General features: G+C 37.9%; 1 protein-coding gene across 1 annotated transcript in view; it reads left to right on the top strand.

The window, feature by feature from the left end:
• Nucleotides 1-20,788, top strand: part of TRAK2 (trafficking kinesin protein 2) — a gene marked incomplete at both ends in the record, with an annotated part of 35,245 nt that extends 14,457 nt beyond the window's left edge. The window contains 13 exons of the mRNA XM_080689631.1: nucleotides 849-925; nucleotides 2,555-2,671; nucleotides 4,088-4,297; nucleotides 4,859-4,937; nucleotides 6,592-6,722; nucleotides 7,577-7,651; nucleotides 8,691-8,828; nucleotides 10,994-11,070; nucleotides 11,868-12,071; nucleotides 13,083-13,381; nucleotides 15,529-15,795; nucleotides 17,584-17,689; nucleotides 20,113-20,788. Of these exons, the coding sequence (XP_080545757.1) occupies nucleotides 849-925; nucleotides 2,555-2,671; nucleotides 4,088-4,297; nucleotides 4,859-4,937; nucleotides 6,592-6,722; nucleotides 7,577-7,651; nucleotides 8,691-8,828; nucleotides 10,994-11,070; nucleotides 11,868-12,071; nucleotides 13,083-13,381; nucleotides 15,529-15,795; nucleotides 17,584-17,689; nucleotides 20,113-20,788 (2,456 nt within the window). The remainder of the gene's footprint in view (nucleotides 1-848; nucleotides 926-2,554; nucleotides 2,672-4,087; nucleotides 4,298-4,858; nucleotides 4,938-6,591; nucleotides 6,723-7,576; nucleotides 7,652-8,690; nucleotides 8,829-10,993; nucleotides 11,071-11,867; nucleotides 12,072-13,082; nucleotides 13,382-15,528; nucleotides 15,796-17,583; nucleotides 17,690-20,112) is intronic.

Below are 20,788 nucleotides of genomic sequence, written 5' to 3' on the forward strand. Positions count from 1 at the left end.
TGCATGCAGACCACACTAGAATGAGATTGTTCCTTAAAACAGAAGCAATAATCTCAAAGAAACCGAATTGCCCCCTTTACAGGATCACAGTCTGATAGATACGTATCCTGAACAGCAGATGGAGAACTGCCTCAGAACCCTAACTGAGATCTTGATCAGCAGACCACATTTTGACCTGGACTATTGAATTAGTCATACCTCTCACGCCATCCCTGCCCCAAAGCTCGTGTCGTGTTCCAAGATGGAGCTGAGATGCTTCCTTTCACTTTACCTTCTCAATGTGGCCATATTGACTGATGTTCTTTTCCATTTTCCCCATTATCTTTCCATTTGTTTTGGGGAGCAAGTTGGGTCTGCTTTGTTGGGACCCCCAAGGTCTTTAGAGAAGAGCCTGTTATTTAAAAAAAACCTTATTTTATTAGTGAATTGCAATTGCACATCATAGTGAGGTTGGGTGTGATAAAAACATATATATATACAGGCAGGGCTTTGTGTACTTCCCCCCACGTCCTGCCTCACTCCCCTGCAGAGTTAGTGACATGGGTAGTAAAACCCTCACACATTACCCTAGTATTATTTGAACTGCATTCTTCTTCAATCCTCTCTATTCCTTGTTTACATTAAGCCATGTGTTAGTTAATCATACATGGTTAAGATAATCACAGGAGAATTCTAATTAAATTTCTTTAAAGTAATATAACCCCTCATTAACTCAGTAACTTAATTTGTATCAGGGTATAAAGCAGTGGGCAACTTAATCCCTTCTCCCAGCCCATACTCTGACGTGTGAGTGGCCCAGTTTTCTGTTATTTCTAAAGCCTATAAATAGTTATCTTTAATTGTTTTAGTTCTAGGTACAGACAGAGTGGAGCAGATGACCAAGACTTACAATGACATCGACATGGTTACACATCTCCTAGCAGAGGTAAGAATGTATCCTTTTCTCCAATACAAAAAGCTGAAACTTTTTGGTCATTTGGACTCTCTCCAATTTGAATATCAGATGAAAAATGATGATGTCTGTACTCTGGGTTACTTTGTGTAAAGTTGTTACACCTGGAACAACTGGCATACCATTCCAGAGTACTGGAACTATCATTCCAGAGTACAGTGGTTCCTGAAGTTGATTATTGTGAAGTTGCAGAGGATTGATAGATTGACTGATATGGTACTGCCTGGCCTTCCTGTCCTAAGGGGGAAAAATGTTTTAAAATTAACCTAGCTGTAACCGGAACAGTCACCCATTTAAGAAGCAGCTTCATTGCAAATCAACACACAGTTTGGAGCATCTCAGTTTTACTTTCATTTTGGACTATCTGTGCTTGCTTTAACATGTACAGTATATCTTCTACAATTGCTTTTCTACAAATGCTTGCTTTAACATGTACAGTATATCTTCTACAATTGATGGAAGTGTTCTGTCCTTGTACCTCAGTTTTAGTTGGTCTTATGGAAGACTTCTCTTTGATGTACACTTCTCTCTCCCTCAAGCTCCCCAGAATGATTTCCATGTGCACTACTTAGCCTGTGTTTAAGATGAAATGTGACCTTTTTCATGTGCTGTGGAGAGAAAGAATAGAAACATTTTTACATAATAATATAAACAGCTCATATACTAGGCAATTAGATGTATACTGACAGTTTTCCATCCTACAGATAAAATTCTCAGCACCACCAAGCAGATGGGATCTCAATGCCCTTACCACAGATATGCATCTACCCAGAAAGAATAACTAATTAGAAACCTTTTGCTTGGCTTTCCTGCAGGCCTGCCTGCAGCTTCTGTAGACTCCAGCTTCTTTAGACTTCATTAGATGACCACCAGCTCCTTTAGACTCCCTTCTCCATACTCTAGGCCAAACCTTATAGCCTCAAAATGTCCAGTCTTTTCTTCCCTAGTTCATGTTACATCACATTCTTATACCAGTTGTCAACGGGGCTCTTAGCTGTACTTTCCTGTAAGCCACTGACTCTAAATATAAGCTTTTCCCTAAATGGAGCTGTCTTCAACATACTTACCTGATTCCCATATGTTAAATACCTAATTCTATATCATCATCATCATCATCATCATCATCATCATCATGTTTGATATATAATTGTACTCAGCAAATATTTGGGCTTTTATTATACAGGCCCTGTCCTCTTTTGGGGGGAGGGGGATGTGCTAGGAATTGAACCCAGAGTGTCAAGCATGCTAAGCACATATTCTGCCACTGAGCTGCATCCTCAGCCCTCATCCTCATTTTTAAAACCTTTTTTGATCTTCTCATCCCCCACAATTAGAAGTTTAAAGATTGTGTTGTTGGGCTCTAGTGACTAGGATGATCAATAGACTCTTACTTGATATCAGAAAAAGAGATGCCTTCTTCTATTTATAACTATAGTAGTCATCCATTTGACCAATATCTATTAAATATTGCCTGTGTTCATTTTTTATATCTGGGCATTAAAATGAATCTTGATGCTTTTTAGGAGATTGCTTTTGAGTTTAGCAAAATTGACAGCAGAATTTCTAGGCTGTCATCTGATTTTGTTTTCACTAAATTAATAGAGGGATCGGGATCTGGAGCTAGCTGCTCGAATTGGACAAGCTCTCTTAAAGCGGAACCATGTCTTATCTGAGCAGAATGAAACCCTGGAGGAGCAATTGGGACAAGCCTTTGATCAAGTAAGTTCTTCATCTACTGTTTACAACATAAAATAATTAGGTCTTATGCAGTGGAAAAATCCGTTTTCCTGGGTATCCCCAAAAAGACAACAATACAAAAATAACACTAGTCCCCATTGAGTTTGTTGAGAACCACTCTGCTAAACAATAGAGAAATAAAATGTTATTGTATAGAAGAGTACTCATGTACCCTACCTTAATCAATTAAAGCCTATATATAGTATCTATAGTGCATATGGCACACTGCTTAGTTTCTAAGACTACCCTTCCCCCTTTGTGAAAAGACTTTGTTTGTGATCTTCTTTTAAATTTATTTTTTAAAAATAAGTACCCAAGCCAGTACTTATAATCCTTATAATCCATGCTTATAATCCTAGTACTTGGGAAGCTGAGAAAGGAGGATCATAGGTTCGGGGACAGCCTCAGCTACTTAGGCCCTTTGCAACTTAGAGAGCCCCTGTTTCAAAATAAAACATGAAAATAGGGCGTAGGGTGTAGTTTGGAGGCAAAATACCTCTGGGTTCAATCTCCAGTTTCTCAAAAAAAAAAAAAAAAGTACCCGAATAAAAAAACAAGAAGTATTTGAAAATAAATTTATTTCATATGAGTAAACATTTATAGTAAGAACTTATTGTCATCTTAAATGGTTAAATTTTCTTTTATTTTCTTTTTTATTTATTTGTGTGTGTGTGTGTGTGTGTGTGGTACTGGGCGTGGAACCTAGAGGCCCTTCTACCTCCGGGCTATACTCTCAGACCTATTTTATACTTTGTTTGGAAACGGTCTCACTAAGTTGCTGAGAGCCTCACTAAGTAGCTGAGGCTGGCTTCAAACCTGTGTGATCCTCCTGTCTCAGCCTCCCTAGCACTGGGATTATAAGCGTGCACCACCACACCCAGCTTCAAATTTTCTATAACTTGTTATTATTATCTAGTTTCACTTATAAATACATTATAATTGATAACATTTGAGCCTTTATGTTGAAAATATTTCCTATAATTACAATGAATACTCATAGGAAGATATGCATAGTTATATATGGTTTAAAAGTGCAAGCCCTTGGGATGCAAATTTGAATTGGAGTCTATTCTGATACTTTGAAGGTTCTTGAGTTTTGTTTTATTTTCAACTGTGAATGTATTGTTATCTTAGGTGAAACATTCCTCCTATATTCCTACTTAATAGAATATGAAAATTGACTGTAGAAAAAGCTGTATTTGTTGAGTTAATGGTCTAATACTACAGTTTAGGAAATACACGGGTTCTTATTTTCTTTTTAGCATTTGTTACTTTGTCATTCAAATTTAGCAGGTGATTTTATGACTTTTATGGAGAAAATTGTTCCATGAATTAGAAGATATATGTAAATAGAGCAAAACAAAGAATATATTATAATCAAGCACTTCTTATATTCAGGTTAATCAGCTGCAACATGAGCTATCCAAGAAAGATGAGTTGCTTCGAATCGTCTCCATCGCTTCTGAAGAGAGTGAAACTGATTCCAGCTGTTCCACGCCTCTTAGGTTCAATGAATCCTTCAGCTTGTCTCAAGGTTTGCTGCAGTTGGACATGCTGCAAGAAAAGCTCAGGGAACTGGAAGAAGAGAATATGGCTCTTCGATCCAAGGTACATTTTACCTAGTTCCCTTTTTCCTTTACTTTAAAGGCTATAAGGATCCCTTCCAGGTAGTATTGGATTGAAGTATGGCATAACATTTCCAGTTAGAAGGTGACAGATGAGGAACCGTTTGCCTACCATTGTTACCTAGAGCCCACTGAAAAGTGGATAATGGCAGGTTGCTAGATGAAATAGGGCTCACCATAGCATAGGATGTGTACCTTTTGCAAGTTACCAAAAAACTAAATAACTGTGATGAGAACCGTGTCAGAAAATTACAAGTGTTTGTGAACTTGTATAATGGAGTGAATCAAGGAAGCCTTCCTCGAGCAAGTGACATTTTAGCTGGAGACTTGTCAGAGGTGTTAGTTGCAGGGTTGGGGTGTGAGTAGGCATGTGCAAAGGCCCTGCAAGGAATGAGAGGGAGATGCTTTATTTTATGGTAACCAAAGCTTGACTTTTTTCTTTATGAGTTAAACTTTAAATCTTCAGTGGCAATACTTTGGTAGTAATTTCTTCAAAATCACTAGAGGGTGTTGTCACATACTAGCTTTTTGTTTTTTCTTTAAGGCTTGTCATATAAAGACAGAAACTTTTACCTATGAAGAAAAGGAACAACAGCTTGTCAATGACTGTGTTAAAGAACTTCGTAAGTAGTAACATATCCTATTTCATAGCCTTTCTTTGGTGGGTATCTCCAACTCAAAAATTAGATCAATGGTTTTAGTAAAAGCATCTCAAGAAACCATTTAAAATGGTTACTCTCAGTTTTGTGTTGCTGTCACAAATATATGAAGCTGAGTAACTTATAAAGAGGTTTATTTAGCGCAAAAATTTTTGTGGCTGTAGAGTCCAAACAGCATGGAGCTTGCAGCCCAGTAGGGCCCCTAGATGATTGCAACGTGGCAAAGAAATGTAAAGGGAGCTGGCCACATGCAGAAGGGGCCAAGCACATGGGGTGGTCTTTTCTTGTAAAGCTTGCTGTCTAGAGAACTAACATACTTGGAGAGACCAGCATTAATCCCTTCAGAAGGCAGTTCCCCTATGATGTAAATGTCTTCCATTAAGTCCCACCTCCAGAGGGTTCCACCACCTCACTGGGGACCAAGCTTCTAAAACATGAGCCTTTGAGAGATAAACTATATTCAAACCGTAGCAGTTACAGAAGATCTTAGAATATTACATTGAGTCTCCAGCCCTAAATAAGATACCATATGTTTGGTTTTTTTTTTTTTTTTTTTTTTTTTTGGTGGTACTGGGGTTCCTGGAAGCCCTTCTACCTCCAGGCTACACTCCCAGACCTATTTTTTTTAATATTTTTACTTGGAAACCTTTTACATTTAAAAAAAACCAAAATAGTGAGTTTCCCAAACTCCAGGACTCCTAACTCCTTATTGCCATCCTTTGAAATGGCAGAGGCTCGCCGGGCGTGGTGGCACACGCCTGTAATCCCTGCGCTTGGGAGGCGGAGACAGGAGGATCGCGCAGGTTTGAAGCCAGCCACACGCGCTGGCTTAGGAGACCCTGTTTCCAAATAAAAATATAAAATAGGTCTGGGAGTGTAGCCCGGAGGTAGAAGGGCTTCCAGGAACCCCAGTACCACCAAAAAAGAAAGAAAGAAAGAAATGGTAGAGGCTTTCTGTATTACATGATGGTAGAAAATAGTTTTTCTACTCGTATTTAGATGTCAGATTTCCAACATGAAATGTTTATTTCCCCGATGGAATTCTGTAGGTTCTATTTTTTGTGCATGCAAGTGTGCTGCACTGTGAAAGTTCTTGAGAGGTCCTGCCCAGTTCACTAGATCTGTTCTCTGTCTCCTACATGAGCATCTCAGTAGCTCTATCACATTCTGTCACAGACTAATTATTCCATTCTGGAAATATTCTTTTGTTAGATTCGTTAAAATCACTTATCATTGCTTGTGGGATTTTATTTATGCCCCTGAAGAGTTCTCAGAGACATAAATGAAATAGCCTCTTAGCACTTGCAGAGATATATAATTCACCTCATTCTCCTTTTAGCCTTTTTGTCCTTCATAAAGAGAAATTTTGGAGCGATTATCTTTTCATAACAAAGAAGTTTGGAGCCAAACCTTTAGCCTTTACAAGTCATCTCTCTTTTTAGTGTCATTGTCTTATATTTAATTTCCATCATGTACCTGTCTCAGGAAAATCTTTTCTAATTTATGTTTCAGGATAGTCCGGTGTTTCTTTTAAATCAGAATTTGGCCTACAAGCAATAGTTTGCCAGCCTATGCCCTGCCTGTATGTTAATTTAAATATTTCTACTTTGCTTCCAAGGTGAAACAAATGCTCAAATGTCAAGAATGACTGAGGAATTGTCAGGGAAGAGTGATGAACTGATTCGATACCAAGAAGAGATCTCCTCCCTCTTGTCTCAGATTGTAGATCTTCAGCACAAACTTAAAGAAGTAAGTTTTTCAGTCATTTACCTGATGTTTGCTAAGCACTAACCTAGTACCATCATGTACTTTGCTAAATACTAGATACATTGAACAAAATAAACATGGGCCCTATCTGTTTTGAATGCCTTAGTATTATGATTCTTAATTTTAATCTTCTTTATTTGCTAAAATATTATACATACTACTTTCAAGTCACTATTTCTCCCTATAAATGGAGATTTTCTCAGAAAGTTGTATAGCCGGGCGTGGTGGCGCACGCTTGTAATCCCCGCGCTTGGGAGGCGGAGACAGGAGGATCGCGCAGGTTCGAAGCCAGCCGTGCTGGCGTAAGAGACCCTGTTTCAAAAATATAAAATAGGTCTGGGAGTGTAGCCCAGAGGAAGAAGGGCTTCCAGGAACCCCAGTACCACCAAAAAAAAAAAAAAAAAGAAAGTTGTATAAACTGATTCATGCTCATTATCATCTGAACACGTTGTAGATTCCTTGTTCTGCCTATATTACTGCTGTTAATTGGCTTTTGAAAGGCTTGCTTTTATAGACCTTAAGACTATATACCCCAGAGAGAAACTCTTACGATGTTTTTAAAAGAGAGAGAGTAGCTGGATGTGGTGGCATACCCCTATAATCACAGCTACTTGGGAGGCTGAGGCAGGAGGATTGCAAGTTCAAGGCCAGCCAGAACAACTTAGTGAGACCCTGTCTCAAGGTAAAAAGTAAAAAGGGCTGGGTATGTAGCTTAGTTGTAGATGCTCCTGGATTGAATCCCCAGTACTGCCAAAAAAAGAAAAAGAAAAGAAAAAGAAAGAGAATTGATATATCTTATGTTGAAAGACCTCATATGTCTCTTAATATGTTGTTAGCATGTGATTGAGAAGGAAGAATTAAGACTTCACCTACAAGCTTCCAAAGATGCCCAGCGACAACTGACAATGGAGGTAATGAAATCTTCCGTCATCTTGTTAAATTCAAGAGGGCTGGGATGACTGGTTTCTTTCACCTTTCTTTCAGGTTTAAAATCTCTGTCTTTAAAATTCATAATAGCAACCTCCTTTTTGTAAATAGGGAAAATCTTAACTTTCATAAGATTTTTTAGAAGTGAGGGCCCTTTTAGCAGTCTACCTGAACTAGCCCAACAGTTTTAATATAAGGTAATATCTAAATAAGAGCACATAATAAGGATTTTTTGCAGTTATTTTAGGAATAATAGCAGAGATCTCTTATTTTTATCTACAATAAATATTCCATGCTTCATCTATAACAGTGGTAATTTAGCATATATAAGAATTACCTGGGAGAGCAAGTTTTAAATGGAGAGTCCCAGGTACCATCTCAAGAATTTCTCATTCATTTGGTCTGAAGTAAGGACATTTTTCATAAACATCTTCAGTCCTAATAATTCTCATGAGTCACTAATACACAAACTACCTGTAAAGAAATTTTTTTCATTTAAAATATACACTGAAAATTATATATTTTTTTCACCAAACTTGTGTTATCTAGCAAGGGGTAAAAAAAACGTTCTAAAATAAGAGGGGAAAAACTACTTGTTTATAATGATTGGACAGCCTGACCTCAAATATAACACTGTCTGGACTTTGAACTTGTCACTTACAGACTTCAGAGTGATATTTAAAAGAAAGATTAATATTATACTAAACTTAAGCATAGCTATTAAACTTCCTCTAGAGGTTTTTTAGGTATGAACCATTAAATATTGAACTGACAGTTTGGGTTGTCTCTGCCACATTCCAGGTTTTGGGAAATCACATTTTTCTATCATTTTGGCCAAGACATTAATTCTGGAAGCTTGAAATAAATATACTTTTTGCCTAGTTTGTTTCAAGGTCTTTGTATTGAAATGATATTTATAAAGTCAGCCATTCTGGATAAAATTAATAATTTTCCCTAGGGTTTTTGTGGTTTTCCCTGTTGTTTCGAGAAGACAGTAAAGTACACTGCCATCTTTTCTTTTAGCTCCATGAGTTACAAGACAGGAATATGGAGTGTCTGGGAATGTTACATGAATCCCAAGAAGAAATAAAGGAACTCCGTAGTAGAAGTGGCCCTGCTGCACATCTCTACTGCTCCCAATCTTTTGGAGGTTTTACTGGGGTAAGAAACTGAGAAGAAAAAGTCATGTTTTACTTGTTAAGATTAGATTGTTCTGAGGGGGATATTGTTTTGGGGGGCATAAAGTACCTTGGGAATAGATAGCATGGTTCGTCTTTGTTCCTGGGATCCACTTCTTGATTTAGGCCCTAATTTGTATATCTACATCTTCTTGATATTTTTATTCACTACAATAGATTACCTTCTAGAGTCACTGTAGCAGGTGGGACAAACCCTAAGAAAATAAGGTTTTGATCTTCTACCAGAGAGCTACTTACAAACATGGGTCGTCCTACCACTTATTTAAACAGTACTTTAAACATCTAAAACCTCTTTCAGTAATTCTTGAATTACTTGGTGTGTTTAACTTCAGCTAGAGTATAAGCCCCTTAAAAACAGGATTCATGTTTATATAATTCATTAATAAACAATATTTTATAACTGAGAGAAATTTTAGAAAACTTCTGAGTTTATGCCAGAATTTGTAATGTTGATTCAAAGACTTATATTAGTAGTCTAGTTCTTAAACAGGTGCAACGTGTGGAATGTTTTAAAAGACACAGACTACACATTTTAGATCTTATTAAGGGCATGGGGGTGGAAGGTTTATTTTCAATTCACTTAAAATTTAGAATGAAATTTCAAAAATAAAACCAAAAAACTCATATATCTTTCATCTAGAATTCTCTTTATTTGGTACATTGTAATTTTATATTGTATTGGGCTATAGAGTGACAGAAAAATGTATGCACATAATTCTTGGTGACCTTCTCAGTAAGCCCTCTCCCTCACCCTCCCTATATAGCATGTCTCTGAGATTGGAATTGGTAATTTTGTGTACATTCATAGCATTATTTGAACTGTTACATATTACTATATTTACTATATCATCTCTTACTTTTTTTCTAGACTATTTTGCAGTAAGTTGTAGACATAAGTGTATATTTAACAAAAACAAGGACACTTTGGGGTACAGACCTATATGATCACACTAAAACTGTCAACATCAGGAAGTTGACCTGATACAGTACTGTCATCTAGTGAGTCCACAGAGCCCATTCAAGTGTCCCGATTCTCTCAGTAATGTCCTTTAAAGGATACTTTGCATTTAGTTGTTTCAGTCTGAGACAAATTTTTTTTTGTCTTTCATGACCTTTGTAGAGTGTCTTCAACTTAAGTGAGTCTGATATTTCCTCATTAGATTAAGATAATGCATTTTCTGTGGCAGAAATAATATCTTATTCTCAGTATATTATATTAGGAGGTATACAATGTCTATCCCAACTGATAATGTTAATTAACTTTGATCTTTTGGTGAAGGTACTTATCTCATAATTTTCTTCACTATCAAGTTAGTGATATTTAATAATTTTTTAAGTTAGCACTACAAAGTCACTGTATTGTGATGTAAGTCAGCAGATACCTCTTTAACAAAATAGTCAAAGTTAATATTTTGTGTGACGATATCTTGAAATTAAATGTCCTATTCATCGTCAGATTTTTATCCACCACTTTTAGCTCCTAATGATGGCTCTGATCTGACTTGGTTATTAGTATGGTGATAGCTTCAATATTTATTAATGGCATTGTTTTGTAAGTTAGAGTTTTTTGTTTCACTTATTTATTCATTTGTTCTTCTAGTATTATCAGTATGGTCTCATAGATTCCTATTTTATGCAGGGACATATATGCCATTATTACTTATTTTGATACTCAACTTGCCCCAGATATGGTCAATGGAATCTCCTTCAAGCTCATCTTATACTGTCCCAGCCTTAGAATCATCCATTTCTCCAAAGAACTCTTTGACTTTTATTGAGGAATAGTATTCTGAATCCAAGACATTGCCACTGGAGTATCATTGCTGATAGGTCTTCTCAGCATGTAGCATTAGGAAACTTATATATTCCGTATATACACCCACAGAATATATATGCCTATCTTTCCATCCATAATATATATATATATATATATATATATATATATATATATTCATGATAAGGCAATTGGTTCTTGTTCAAAAGTTAGATTTCCATAGTGTCTCTTTTTTTCCCCTGAATTTCAACCTGTAACTATTTTCTTTAGCACCAAAAATAGAGACTTACAGAAATTCTGTTACTTAATTTAAGAGCAATAATCACTTTAGGAATCTCATAATCTTTTCTCAGGAATCTTTGGCAGCTGAGATTGAGGGAACCATGCGTAAAAAGTTGAGTCTGGATGAGGAATCTCTCTTTAAACAAAAGTAAGTACAGATCATAAGGTTTGTTATTCAACCATTGGAATGAACATTAAAAAGAAGCCATATAGCCAGGCAGACAGCTGTGGTACACTCCTATCAGCCAGTATTTAGGCTGAGACAAGAAGATCACAGGTTTGAGACTAGCCTTAGCAATTTAACCACACTCCATTTCAAAATAAAAATAGAAAGGGCTGGGGGTGTTGCTTGGTGGTCAAAACCCCTAGGACCAAAAGAGAATGAACACACAGGTTGGGGATGTAGCTCAGTGATAGAGCACTTGCCCAGCATGTCGAGACCCTGGGTTCAATAACCAGCACCAGAGGGAAAAAAAAGAAACTACAAGCCAAGTATGGTATCACACACCTATAATCCCAGTATTTGGCTGAGGCAGGAGGAACACAGGTTCAAGGCCAGCCAGGGCAACTTTAGCAATATCCTGTTTCAAAATAAAAAAATAAAATAGGGCCAGGGTATAGCTTGGAGGTAGAATGCCACTGGATTCCATCCCCAGTACTACAAAAAGATTAAAAAAACTACAATCCAAAGTGGTAAGCATTATACTACTTGGTAGTAAATCTGCTTACTATTCAGTTTTTTCTTTACATCGTCCTCACTTATGAAAGAATTCTCCTGTTCTAAAGTTTATTTTCTACTGATTTCTCCTAAACTTTAGAGACTCTTCAGGATGGCTTTATTCCTAATGAACTGACATACAAAACTTCTAAAGCACTCTAGTGGTTGACAGTAATAGTAAGAATGCTTTCTTTCTTTCTTTCTTTTTTTTTTTTTTTTTTTTACAGAGCCCAACAGAAGCGGGTATTTGATACTGTCAAGGTTGCCAATGATACCCGGGGCCGCTCTGTCCCATTTCCAGCTCTGCTTCCCATCCCAGGTTCCAACCGTTCAAGTGTCATCATGACAGCAAAGCCCTTTGCGTCTGGCGTGCAGCAAGCAGAGGACAAAGCATTCCTGAGCCAGGGAAGCCACCCGCAGGAGGTTCCAGGGTGAGAGACACAGATCCCAGCAGCGCCCGCATGCCATGTCCACACACTCACATGCTAGTTTTACTCTGCTGCCCCATGAAGGTTGTGGAACTGTCAAGTTCATTCACTTTTGATGTCCTAAATCATTATTTGTCGGATGCATTATTGATTTCATTAATATTTTTGGAGTGAAAATACTTGACTTCAAAATGGAACTCCTATTTAACACCAAAGTTCCTTACAACTTTTCTTCTTCAGTGTTGCAAAGTATGAGTTTAAATCTTATTCAAAGTCAAATTTGTCCAAATCCATTTGGTCATTAGCACAATGTATCAGATGTCATTTTGTCATAACCCAAGCTCTTAATCTCAAATACTTGTGTGCATTGGGACAAACAATAAATTCAACTTAGGTTTTATCCATTTCTCTCATTAATTTAATTTGTTGAATTACATACACATAGAACTTAAATAGCTTTATTAAAAAGTCATATGGAAGCCTTTGAAAAGAGAGATGTTTGGCACCACAGAGATATCTTTCCTAATGCAGAAATCTGTCATACAGAGTTTCCTTGGTATTGCATGTTCTGTCACAAGCAGTCTTCTGCACCGTGTAGCTTTACATGTCAGTATAACCTCATGTGTTTGCAGAGGCTCTGAAACAGATCTGTGTAAATTTATACCAGTGACCAGGAACAACCATAACTCTATGATGTCAATTGTAAAGTTCCTCCTAATTTCAAAATGTTGAAAAGTGAAAAAATGTGCATCAGAGAACTATGAAGATGCAGTATTATACAATCTTCTCTTTTAAATATAATGCAATCTAGGGAAGTCTGACCCAAAGCAACATTTTTCATTGTAATATGTTTTATTATTTTTACAACTAATGACATGTCATAGTCTATATTTCAGTTATCTAAGAAAGTACTTTGCTTTTAAGATCAGTCTCTTGAATGTTCACCATTGTAGAAAGGAGAGGTCTAGTTGCACTCATGACCTTAAATCTCATCAGTGGATTTCATTTTCATAGGAGCTCTCAGCTGATGAGCCATCCAGGACCCTCTGAAGATAGTGATTTGGCTACAGCACTGCATCGCCTTAGCCTGCGCCGACAGAACTACCTAAGTGAGAAGCAGTTCTTTGCTGAAGAGTGGGAACGAAAGATCCAGGTTCTGGCTGACCAAAAAGAAGGGGCCAATGGCTGTGACGTCCCCACTGACAGCCTTGTCTCTCTTTGCACCAACCAGTCGGAGATCACAGACCTGGGCAGTGCCAGTTGCCTTCGAGGCTTTATGCCAGAAAAATTGCAAATTGTCAAGCCCCTGGAAGGTAATACGTCAGTAAGAGCCTTTCCCAAGCCATGTGGCTTATTGGAATTTACTTTTCCTAGAATTAAGACTTGTAATTAGGAGAGCACTATGTGTAGAAGGTATCTTTGTTATATTTAAACCTCCCTGCTTGGGTGGTAGTGCGTTGTGGTACTTTGTGGGAGGTTAGTTAGTAAATGAAGAGATCTACATCCTCTTAAGTCTTCTGCCATCAGTTTTCTTTTTTTTTTTCTTTTTTTTTTGCGGGTCTGGGGATGGAACCCAGGGGACATTTGACCTCCAAGCTATACCCCATGCCCAATTTCTATTCTTTATTTTGAAACAGGGTCTCACTGAGTTGCGGAGGGCCCACTAAGTAGCTGAGGCTGTCTGCAAACTGTGATCCTCCGAGGGTCTCAGCCCCGAATGCTGGGATTACCAGCATGTGCCACCACACCTGGCCCATCAGTTTTCTCTTGATGTTTTTAAATATAAATATGAGAGGAGAAGAGGAGGAATTCTTTGCTGTTCTTTGCTTAGGAATATTGATAGCAAGTTCCATGGTAAGATAAATGTTATAAATGAAAATGATCTAAAGGTAATAGATCTACCTTCCTTTTCAAAAAAGAATTCTTTACCCAAGAAGTATAACTGAATTTAGAAGTGTGTGTGCCCATATTTTCCCTTTTTTCCATTCAGTTTCTGTTCTAAGGTAAAACTTGAATTCTAAATAAGTTTATTTTATGGAATATTTACAGTCCTCAAATGACTCTCTGAATGTGTAAAGGAGTGATACTTGTCAAAGTTTCCATTTTCAGGATAAAAGGACCTTTGTGACATAATTAGGAATTACATCTGGTGCAAGTGCTTGGGATGATCACCCACTAGGGCCCCATAGATGGGAACAAAGGAGATGTTTCCTTTCTATCATTCATTTTCCTATTTCCCAGAGAGCCCAAGGAAAGGAGTCATGAGCAGAGCAGGGAAGTACACAAAGAAGCTACTGAAAATTCAGGTTGTCTTCCAACCTGGCTTTTGGCTCTGTGCCAGGGAAGGACTGATTTTTTTTTTTTTTAACCTGGGAAAATACAGCCTATCTTTGAAGTGAATATCATTTTTCTCACTGCCTCAGCATCTGGTTTCTATTAAGAATGTTTTGGAGACAGGCCTGATGGCTCACGCTTGTAATCCCAGCTCTTGGGAGACTGAGACAGGAAGATCACACAAGTTCAAAGTCAGCCTCAGCTACTTAGTGAGGCTCTCAGCAACTTAGTGAGACCCTGTTTCCAAATAAAATGTAAAATAGGTCTCGGAGTATAGCCCGGAGATAGAAAAGCCCCTGGGTTCCACCCCCAGTACCACCAAAAAAAGAATATTTTGGGTTTTGGTTTTTTTTTTTTTTTTTTCCTTTAGAAGTTTTTTTAGGGGGGGGAGGTTTGGGGTTTTTTTTTTTTTTTTTTTGGTGTACTGGGGATGGAACTCAGAGGCCTTCTACCTCCAGGCTATACTTCCAGACATTATACATATATATATATATATATATATATATATATATATATATATATATATTTTTTTTTTTTTTTTTTTTTTTTGAAACAGGGTCTCTTAAGCCAGCTCAGGCTGGCTTCAAACCTGTGCGATCCTCCTGTCTCAGCCTCCCAAGCATGAGGATTACAGGAGTGCACCACTATGCCCGGCTTTAGAAGCCCTTTTTAAAGTTAGCTTTTGATATAGAAAGATTATTTTTCATATCTTCAACATCTTGTCAGTCTTCCACAGAAAACTTTAATTCACTTGTTTATTTGGTGGTGGTTGTTGTGTGTGTGTTTTACTGATGATTGAACCCAGGGACATTCTATCTCTGAGCTACACCCCCACTCATACTTTGCTTTTTATTTTGTGTAAAGGGCCTTTTTAAGTTTTTGAGGCTGGCTATGAACCTGGGATCATCCTGTCTCAGCCTCCACTTGATATTACAGCACGAGTCACCACATGATTACCAGTGTGATCTACCATGCTTGGCTAACTCACAGATTTTAACAAAATATCAAGACCAGTATTCTTATCACTGTCATTACTGTTCTTACACATGCAGTTTTGGCTTCTACTTTAAACTTTGTTGGAGATGTAAAACATGCGTCCTTTTTCCCCTTTGGCTTGCATATTCAGGATCACAAACTCTACATCACTGGCAGCAGCTTGCTCAACCAAACCTGGGAACCATTCTTGATCCACGACCAGGTGTCATTACAAAAGGCTTTACCCAGTTGCCCAAGGATACCATCTATCACATCTCAGATTTAGAGGAGGACGAAGATGAGGGCATCACTTTTCAGGTTCAGCAGCCTCTTCAGTTGGAACAGAAACCTACAGTGTCCAAGCCAGTAACAGGGATCTTCCTGCCGCCCATTACTTCATCAGGTGGACCAGTCACAGGTGAGAAGACTGCTTACGTGAATATGGCCTTCTAACCAGTAGTACTTTGCATTCTGACTTACTGTATGCTCAGCTGGCTCCCTCTTCTCACACCTCACTGGAGTGTACACAATACTGGATATAAGAGAGTGAAATCTGTGGTATAAGTGGCTTTCCTAATTCTCTTCATCTTAGCCAGCTTGCATAAATAGATTGGGCAAATAGATCAGTTCAGTCAGTGGTTCCCAAACTTTCTGGTCTCAGGATGTCTTTATGCTCTTAGAAATTTTTTAGATTTCCAGGCAGCTTATCTATGTGGGTTAGATCTGTTGATATTTGTTATTATTATAAATCAAAACCGAGACATTATAAAAATATTAATTCACTTAAAACAGTTATGCTACAAAAATTTGTGCTTTATGAAAAATACCTTTTTTAAGTAGTAATAATGTTTTATATTACAGTCTTACAACTCTGATTTCTGGCTGAATGGGAGGTAGCAGGATTCTCATTCCTGCTTCTAGTTCAGTCTATTGCGACACACTGTTTTGGTTGAACAACACAAAGCAGTTGCAGCCTCCCACAAACATGTAAAAGTTGGGAAAGGAAAGAGTAACTTAATAGTCTTTTCATATGTTTATGGATATTCTTTGATATTATACCAAAACTTGTAGTGGTAGTTTCTTGAACACCTGTAATAACATAAAATCTGAATTTTTATCAATAAATTTTCAAACTTTGTTATATTAACATACACTTTGAACGTATCTTCTACTCATGCATAGTTTTGTAACATGCACTGGTCCTTAAAAAAATATTGATTCAGTGTGTTGTGCAGATTTTCCATATGTTGACACATTTCATTATAGTATATAAAAAACATATTAATGTCACCACTTATCCCAAGAGAAACTTCTTTAAACATTAAGAAGCTTTTATGTTCTTGGTGGTGAATGCAAGTTTTCCAAAACTCAAGTTTTGTCACTGGCAGAAACCCTTACTAGCTCTTTTTCTGAAAGGAACAGGCTCACTTTACTCATTTTCAAGAAAATGTCTTAATATACTCAAGTGTGAATAACTGTAGCTTGTCAGATTTCTCTCCAGTAAAAATGGTGTTCCCTGAAAAAACTTTTAATTCTTCTGCAAATATGCTTTTCCCTAGATAATCTTTACCTCAGTATGCAGCAGGAATGCCTGGTTGTGCTTCCCATTCCATTGCACAGCATAGTAAAAAGATCCAAGGGTCGAATTCAAGATTTAAGATATAATTTTACTGCTTCTTCAAGGACATTCTCAAGTAAATCTGGCCCTTTTTAATACTAGGAGTGCATAATAATGTAATACAAGTATTGCCTTGATTGGTGCTTAAGAGCCAGCACCTTCACCCACTTTGCACCAGCACTGCAAAGGTCAGCCACAGAAAAGGAAAAAGCCTGCATCTAGCATTGCTATGAGAATAGCTTGACCTGTGGACTCACGCCACGCCTTGAGGATGACAAGGGTAGTTTGGCTCAGTACTTTGTATGATTCGATTTTTAAGGTATTTTTTTCAGAGTGTGTTTTTCTCTCATTATGCTATTTTTATACATAACTTTTTTTGTTTACAATTTTAAAGTACTGAAGGATTCTGCTATCTACTAACCAGTTAATACTACTGTAATCTTCATGTGCATTTTATTTTCATATTTGGGAATTTTTACTAACAAAAGGCAGTTGATAAATGCTACATTGTTAATAATGATGAGCTTTTTGCATTATTAACCTACTTTTTCAATTTTGTGTTTGGCTTCCTAAAAATCTTTATTTCAGTTGCAACTTCAAACCCAGGAAAGTGTCTGTCGTGCACAAACTCGACATTTACCTTCACCACCTGTAGGATATTACATCCCTCTGATATTACTCAGGTTACCCCCAGGTAAGAGGGCCTGGGAAATTGAGCCTCGCATGAATTTCCTTTTTAAATTGCCTTCTTTTAATTCCCAGAATTTTAATTAATCTTCTGTGATAATTTCTCCTTAGAGTATTTTCACATTGTATATTCTCATTTGATCATTATAACTCTTTGAGGTAGGCAGGACAAATGAGTATATGTTACTTGAAATGAAGGAACAGGGCAAAGAATGTTGACATGCTTGATCCACAGGCATACAGTTAGAAAATCTCCCAACTGAGGATACACCAAGGGTTAGCCACACTGCAAGACTGGAGGGACCACCCCTCTGTGCAAGCCATCTCATTTCTGACCCTACCCGCAAGATCAGGGGTTCCAATCCCAGCATTTGGGAGGCTGAGGATTGTAGTTCCTCAGACAGCCTCAGCTGCTACTTGGGACCTTTGCAAGTCAGTGAAACCCTGTTTCAAAATAAAGAATAAAAAATAGGGCTGGGGGTGTAGCTCAGAGGTAGAATGCCACTGGGTTCCCTCCCCACCCTGCAAAAAAAAAAAAAAAAATCAGTAATTTGCCAGAAGGACTCAGAAAGTTGTTGTTTATTACAAAGAAAGGACACAGGTTAAATGTCTCTGGGGGCCCTACACATGCAGTTTCTCTTGCCTTTGGGATTCATTACTAGCCTGGCATTGATGTGTGACAGAGTACACAGAATATGGACAGCGGGGAAATTTATCCAAGTTTCAGTGTCTAGTTTTTATTGGGGCTTCATTGTGTAGACACAATTGGCTGGTTACCCACGATTGACTCAGCCTCCAGTTCAACTGACATTGCATGAACCCAAGTCCCCACCCCAGATGACATTGTTGGTATTTCTGACATGGCTAGCCTTCACACTAAGGCTGTTTGGTGCAGCCACGCCCATCCTAAATCCACTGTGATCAGCTCCCACTCTAACCAAAGACCTCCCTATCAGCTGTGACATAGACTGCCTTCCAGAAGCCGAGGGCAAAGGGTAGACTTCTCTTGGCAAGGCCAAATGATTTACTATTTAAACTTCCCTTCATAAGCCATATTGATGCTATTTCTAGTCTACTAATTCCCAAAAGAATCTAAGGTAGCTTTCAGAAATACATTAGCCAGTGTAGGGGTAATGTTAACTAGACGTAGAAAAGAAGAAGAATCAAGAGTAAGGCTATCAAATGGGCAGAGGGATGAAATCTGGTGTACAGATTGTACCATAAAGTTCTGTGTACTAGCCAAGGTGATCCACACATTTGAGTTTTAACTCTCTAGCTGCCAATGTGGAGAAGAATAAGATTATGCTTCGCAATATAAGATAGAAGCAAATTAATTGCTTAGGTAAACATTTGGATAATCTCCAAGTAAAGATTTTAGTAAAGTCTTTAATGAATGTATCTGTAATCTTTCTACATTGTTCTTATAGTCACCAAGATAAGTCTTACCACATTAGTTCCTGAAGGGAATTTTAATGTAGGTTGATACCATCATAAGATATATGTAGTTTGGGAAAGTACAGGCAATTCTACAGTAAAGTGGAAATAGATGTTTTAGAAACTGGGTATACAGATCAAAGGTTCTTGGATTGTTTTGACCAAGAAGTCAAATTTGTTAGATTTTTTGGCTTTTTTTTTTTTTTTTTTGGTGGTACTGGGGTTCCTGGAAGCCCTTCTACCTCCGGGCTACACTCCCATGGGCTACACTCCCAGACCTATTTTTTAACTTTATGTGGAAACAGGGTCTTTTAAGCCAGCGAGGCTGGCTCCGAACCAGCGCGATCCTCCTGTCTCAGCCTCCCAAGTGCGGGGATTACAAGCGTGCGCCACCACGCCCGGCTGAAAGGTTATTAATCTTAAACTTGCATTTTGTTCATGGTCTTTAAAAATCTTGATAGCACAATATACTGAATATTCTATATTAAAGTAAAAGTTTATTAAATACTGGTAACACTTTCAGGGGGAATTTTTGCCTAAAGTAGTCTTCATTTCATCACAATTTTGTTAAGTATGTGATTTTTTATTTAATTGTTCTTCTTAACTAGTGTAGCATAAGAAGAATCTACTAGCTGTCAAAACTTGTGATTGTGTAATTTCCTAGAAACACGTTTTATGTTGAGGCTGAGAAAATTTATTTCAAAAGTATTCATATACTAATATTTGGAATTAACACTTTTTGAGAAAAATGGGAACTCAGTAATTAGTTTTGTTTTTTCTCAGTGATATAAAATTGAAAAAATAATTTCTCCTTAGAAGAGAATTTAAGGACAAATTATGAAAAACTCTGTTTCCTAAAAATTGAAGAATTATTTGCCCATTGACCAGATCTCTTGATATATTTCACTTTAAGGAATAGAGGTACTAATAAAAATCAAAGCTTAGCTTGGGATTGATTTTTATTCTTAAACACTCTCTCCCACTTTTTTCTTTGAGCTCTGGGTTCCCTTCACTATCCTGTGGAAGTAGCGGGAGCAGCTCATCAAACACGGTTATGAATTCTCCTGCCATGTCCTATAGACTGAGCATTGGCGAATCCATCACAAACCGGCGAGATTCTACTATAACCTTCAGTAGCACCATGAGCTTGGCCAAACTTCTACAAGAGCGAGGCATCTCTGCTAAAGTGTACCACAGCCCAATTTCAGAGAACCCCCTCCAGCCTCTCCCTAAAGCCCTGGCTATCCCTTCCACACCCCCAAACTCCCCATCTCACTCACCATGCCCTTCTCCCTTGCCCTTTGAGCCCCGAGTACATCTCTCTGAAAATTTTCTGGCCTCCCGACCAGCTGAAACATTCCTCCAGGAAATGTATGGCTTGAGACCTTCCCGGAACCCTCCTGATGTGGGCCAGTTGAAGATGAACCTGGTGGACAGGCTGAAGAGACTAGGAATTGCCAGAGTGGTCAAGACCCCTGACATCCAGGATAATGGAAAAAACCAAGAGACAGAGATCAGTCTGCACAAACCAGACTCTGCTGTGTATTTAAATTCAGGTAGCAATTTACTGGGTGGATTGAGGAGGAATCAGAGTCTTCCAGTCATCATGGGGAGCTTCGGCACCCCGGTTTGCACATCTTCACCCAAAATGAGTATCCTGAAGGAGGACTGA

Source organism: Muscardinus avellanarius (assembly GCF_963383645.1).
Source record: "Muscardinus avellanarius genome assembly, chromosome: 2".
Lineage (NCBI taxonomy): Eukaryota > Metazoa > Chordata > Mammalia > Rodentia > Gliridae > Muscardinus > Muscardinus avellanarius.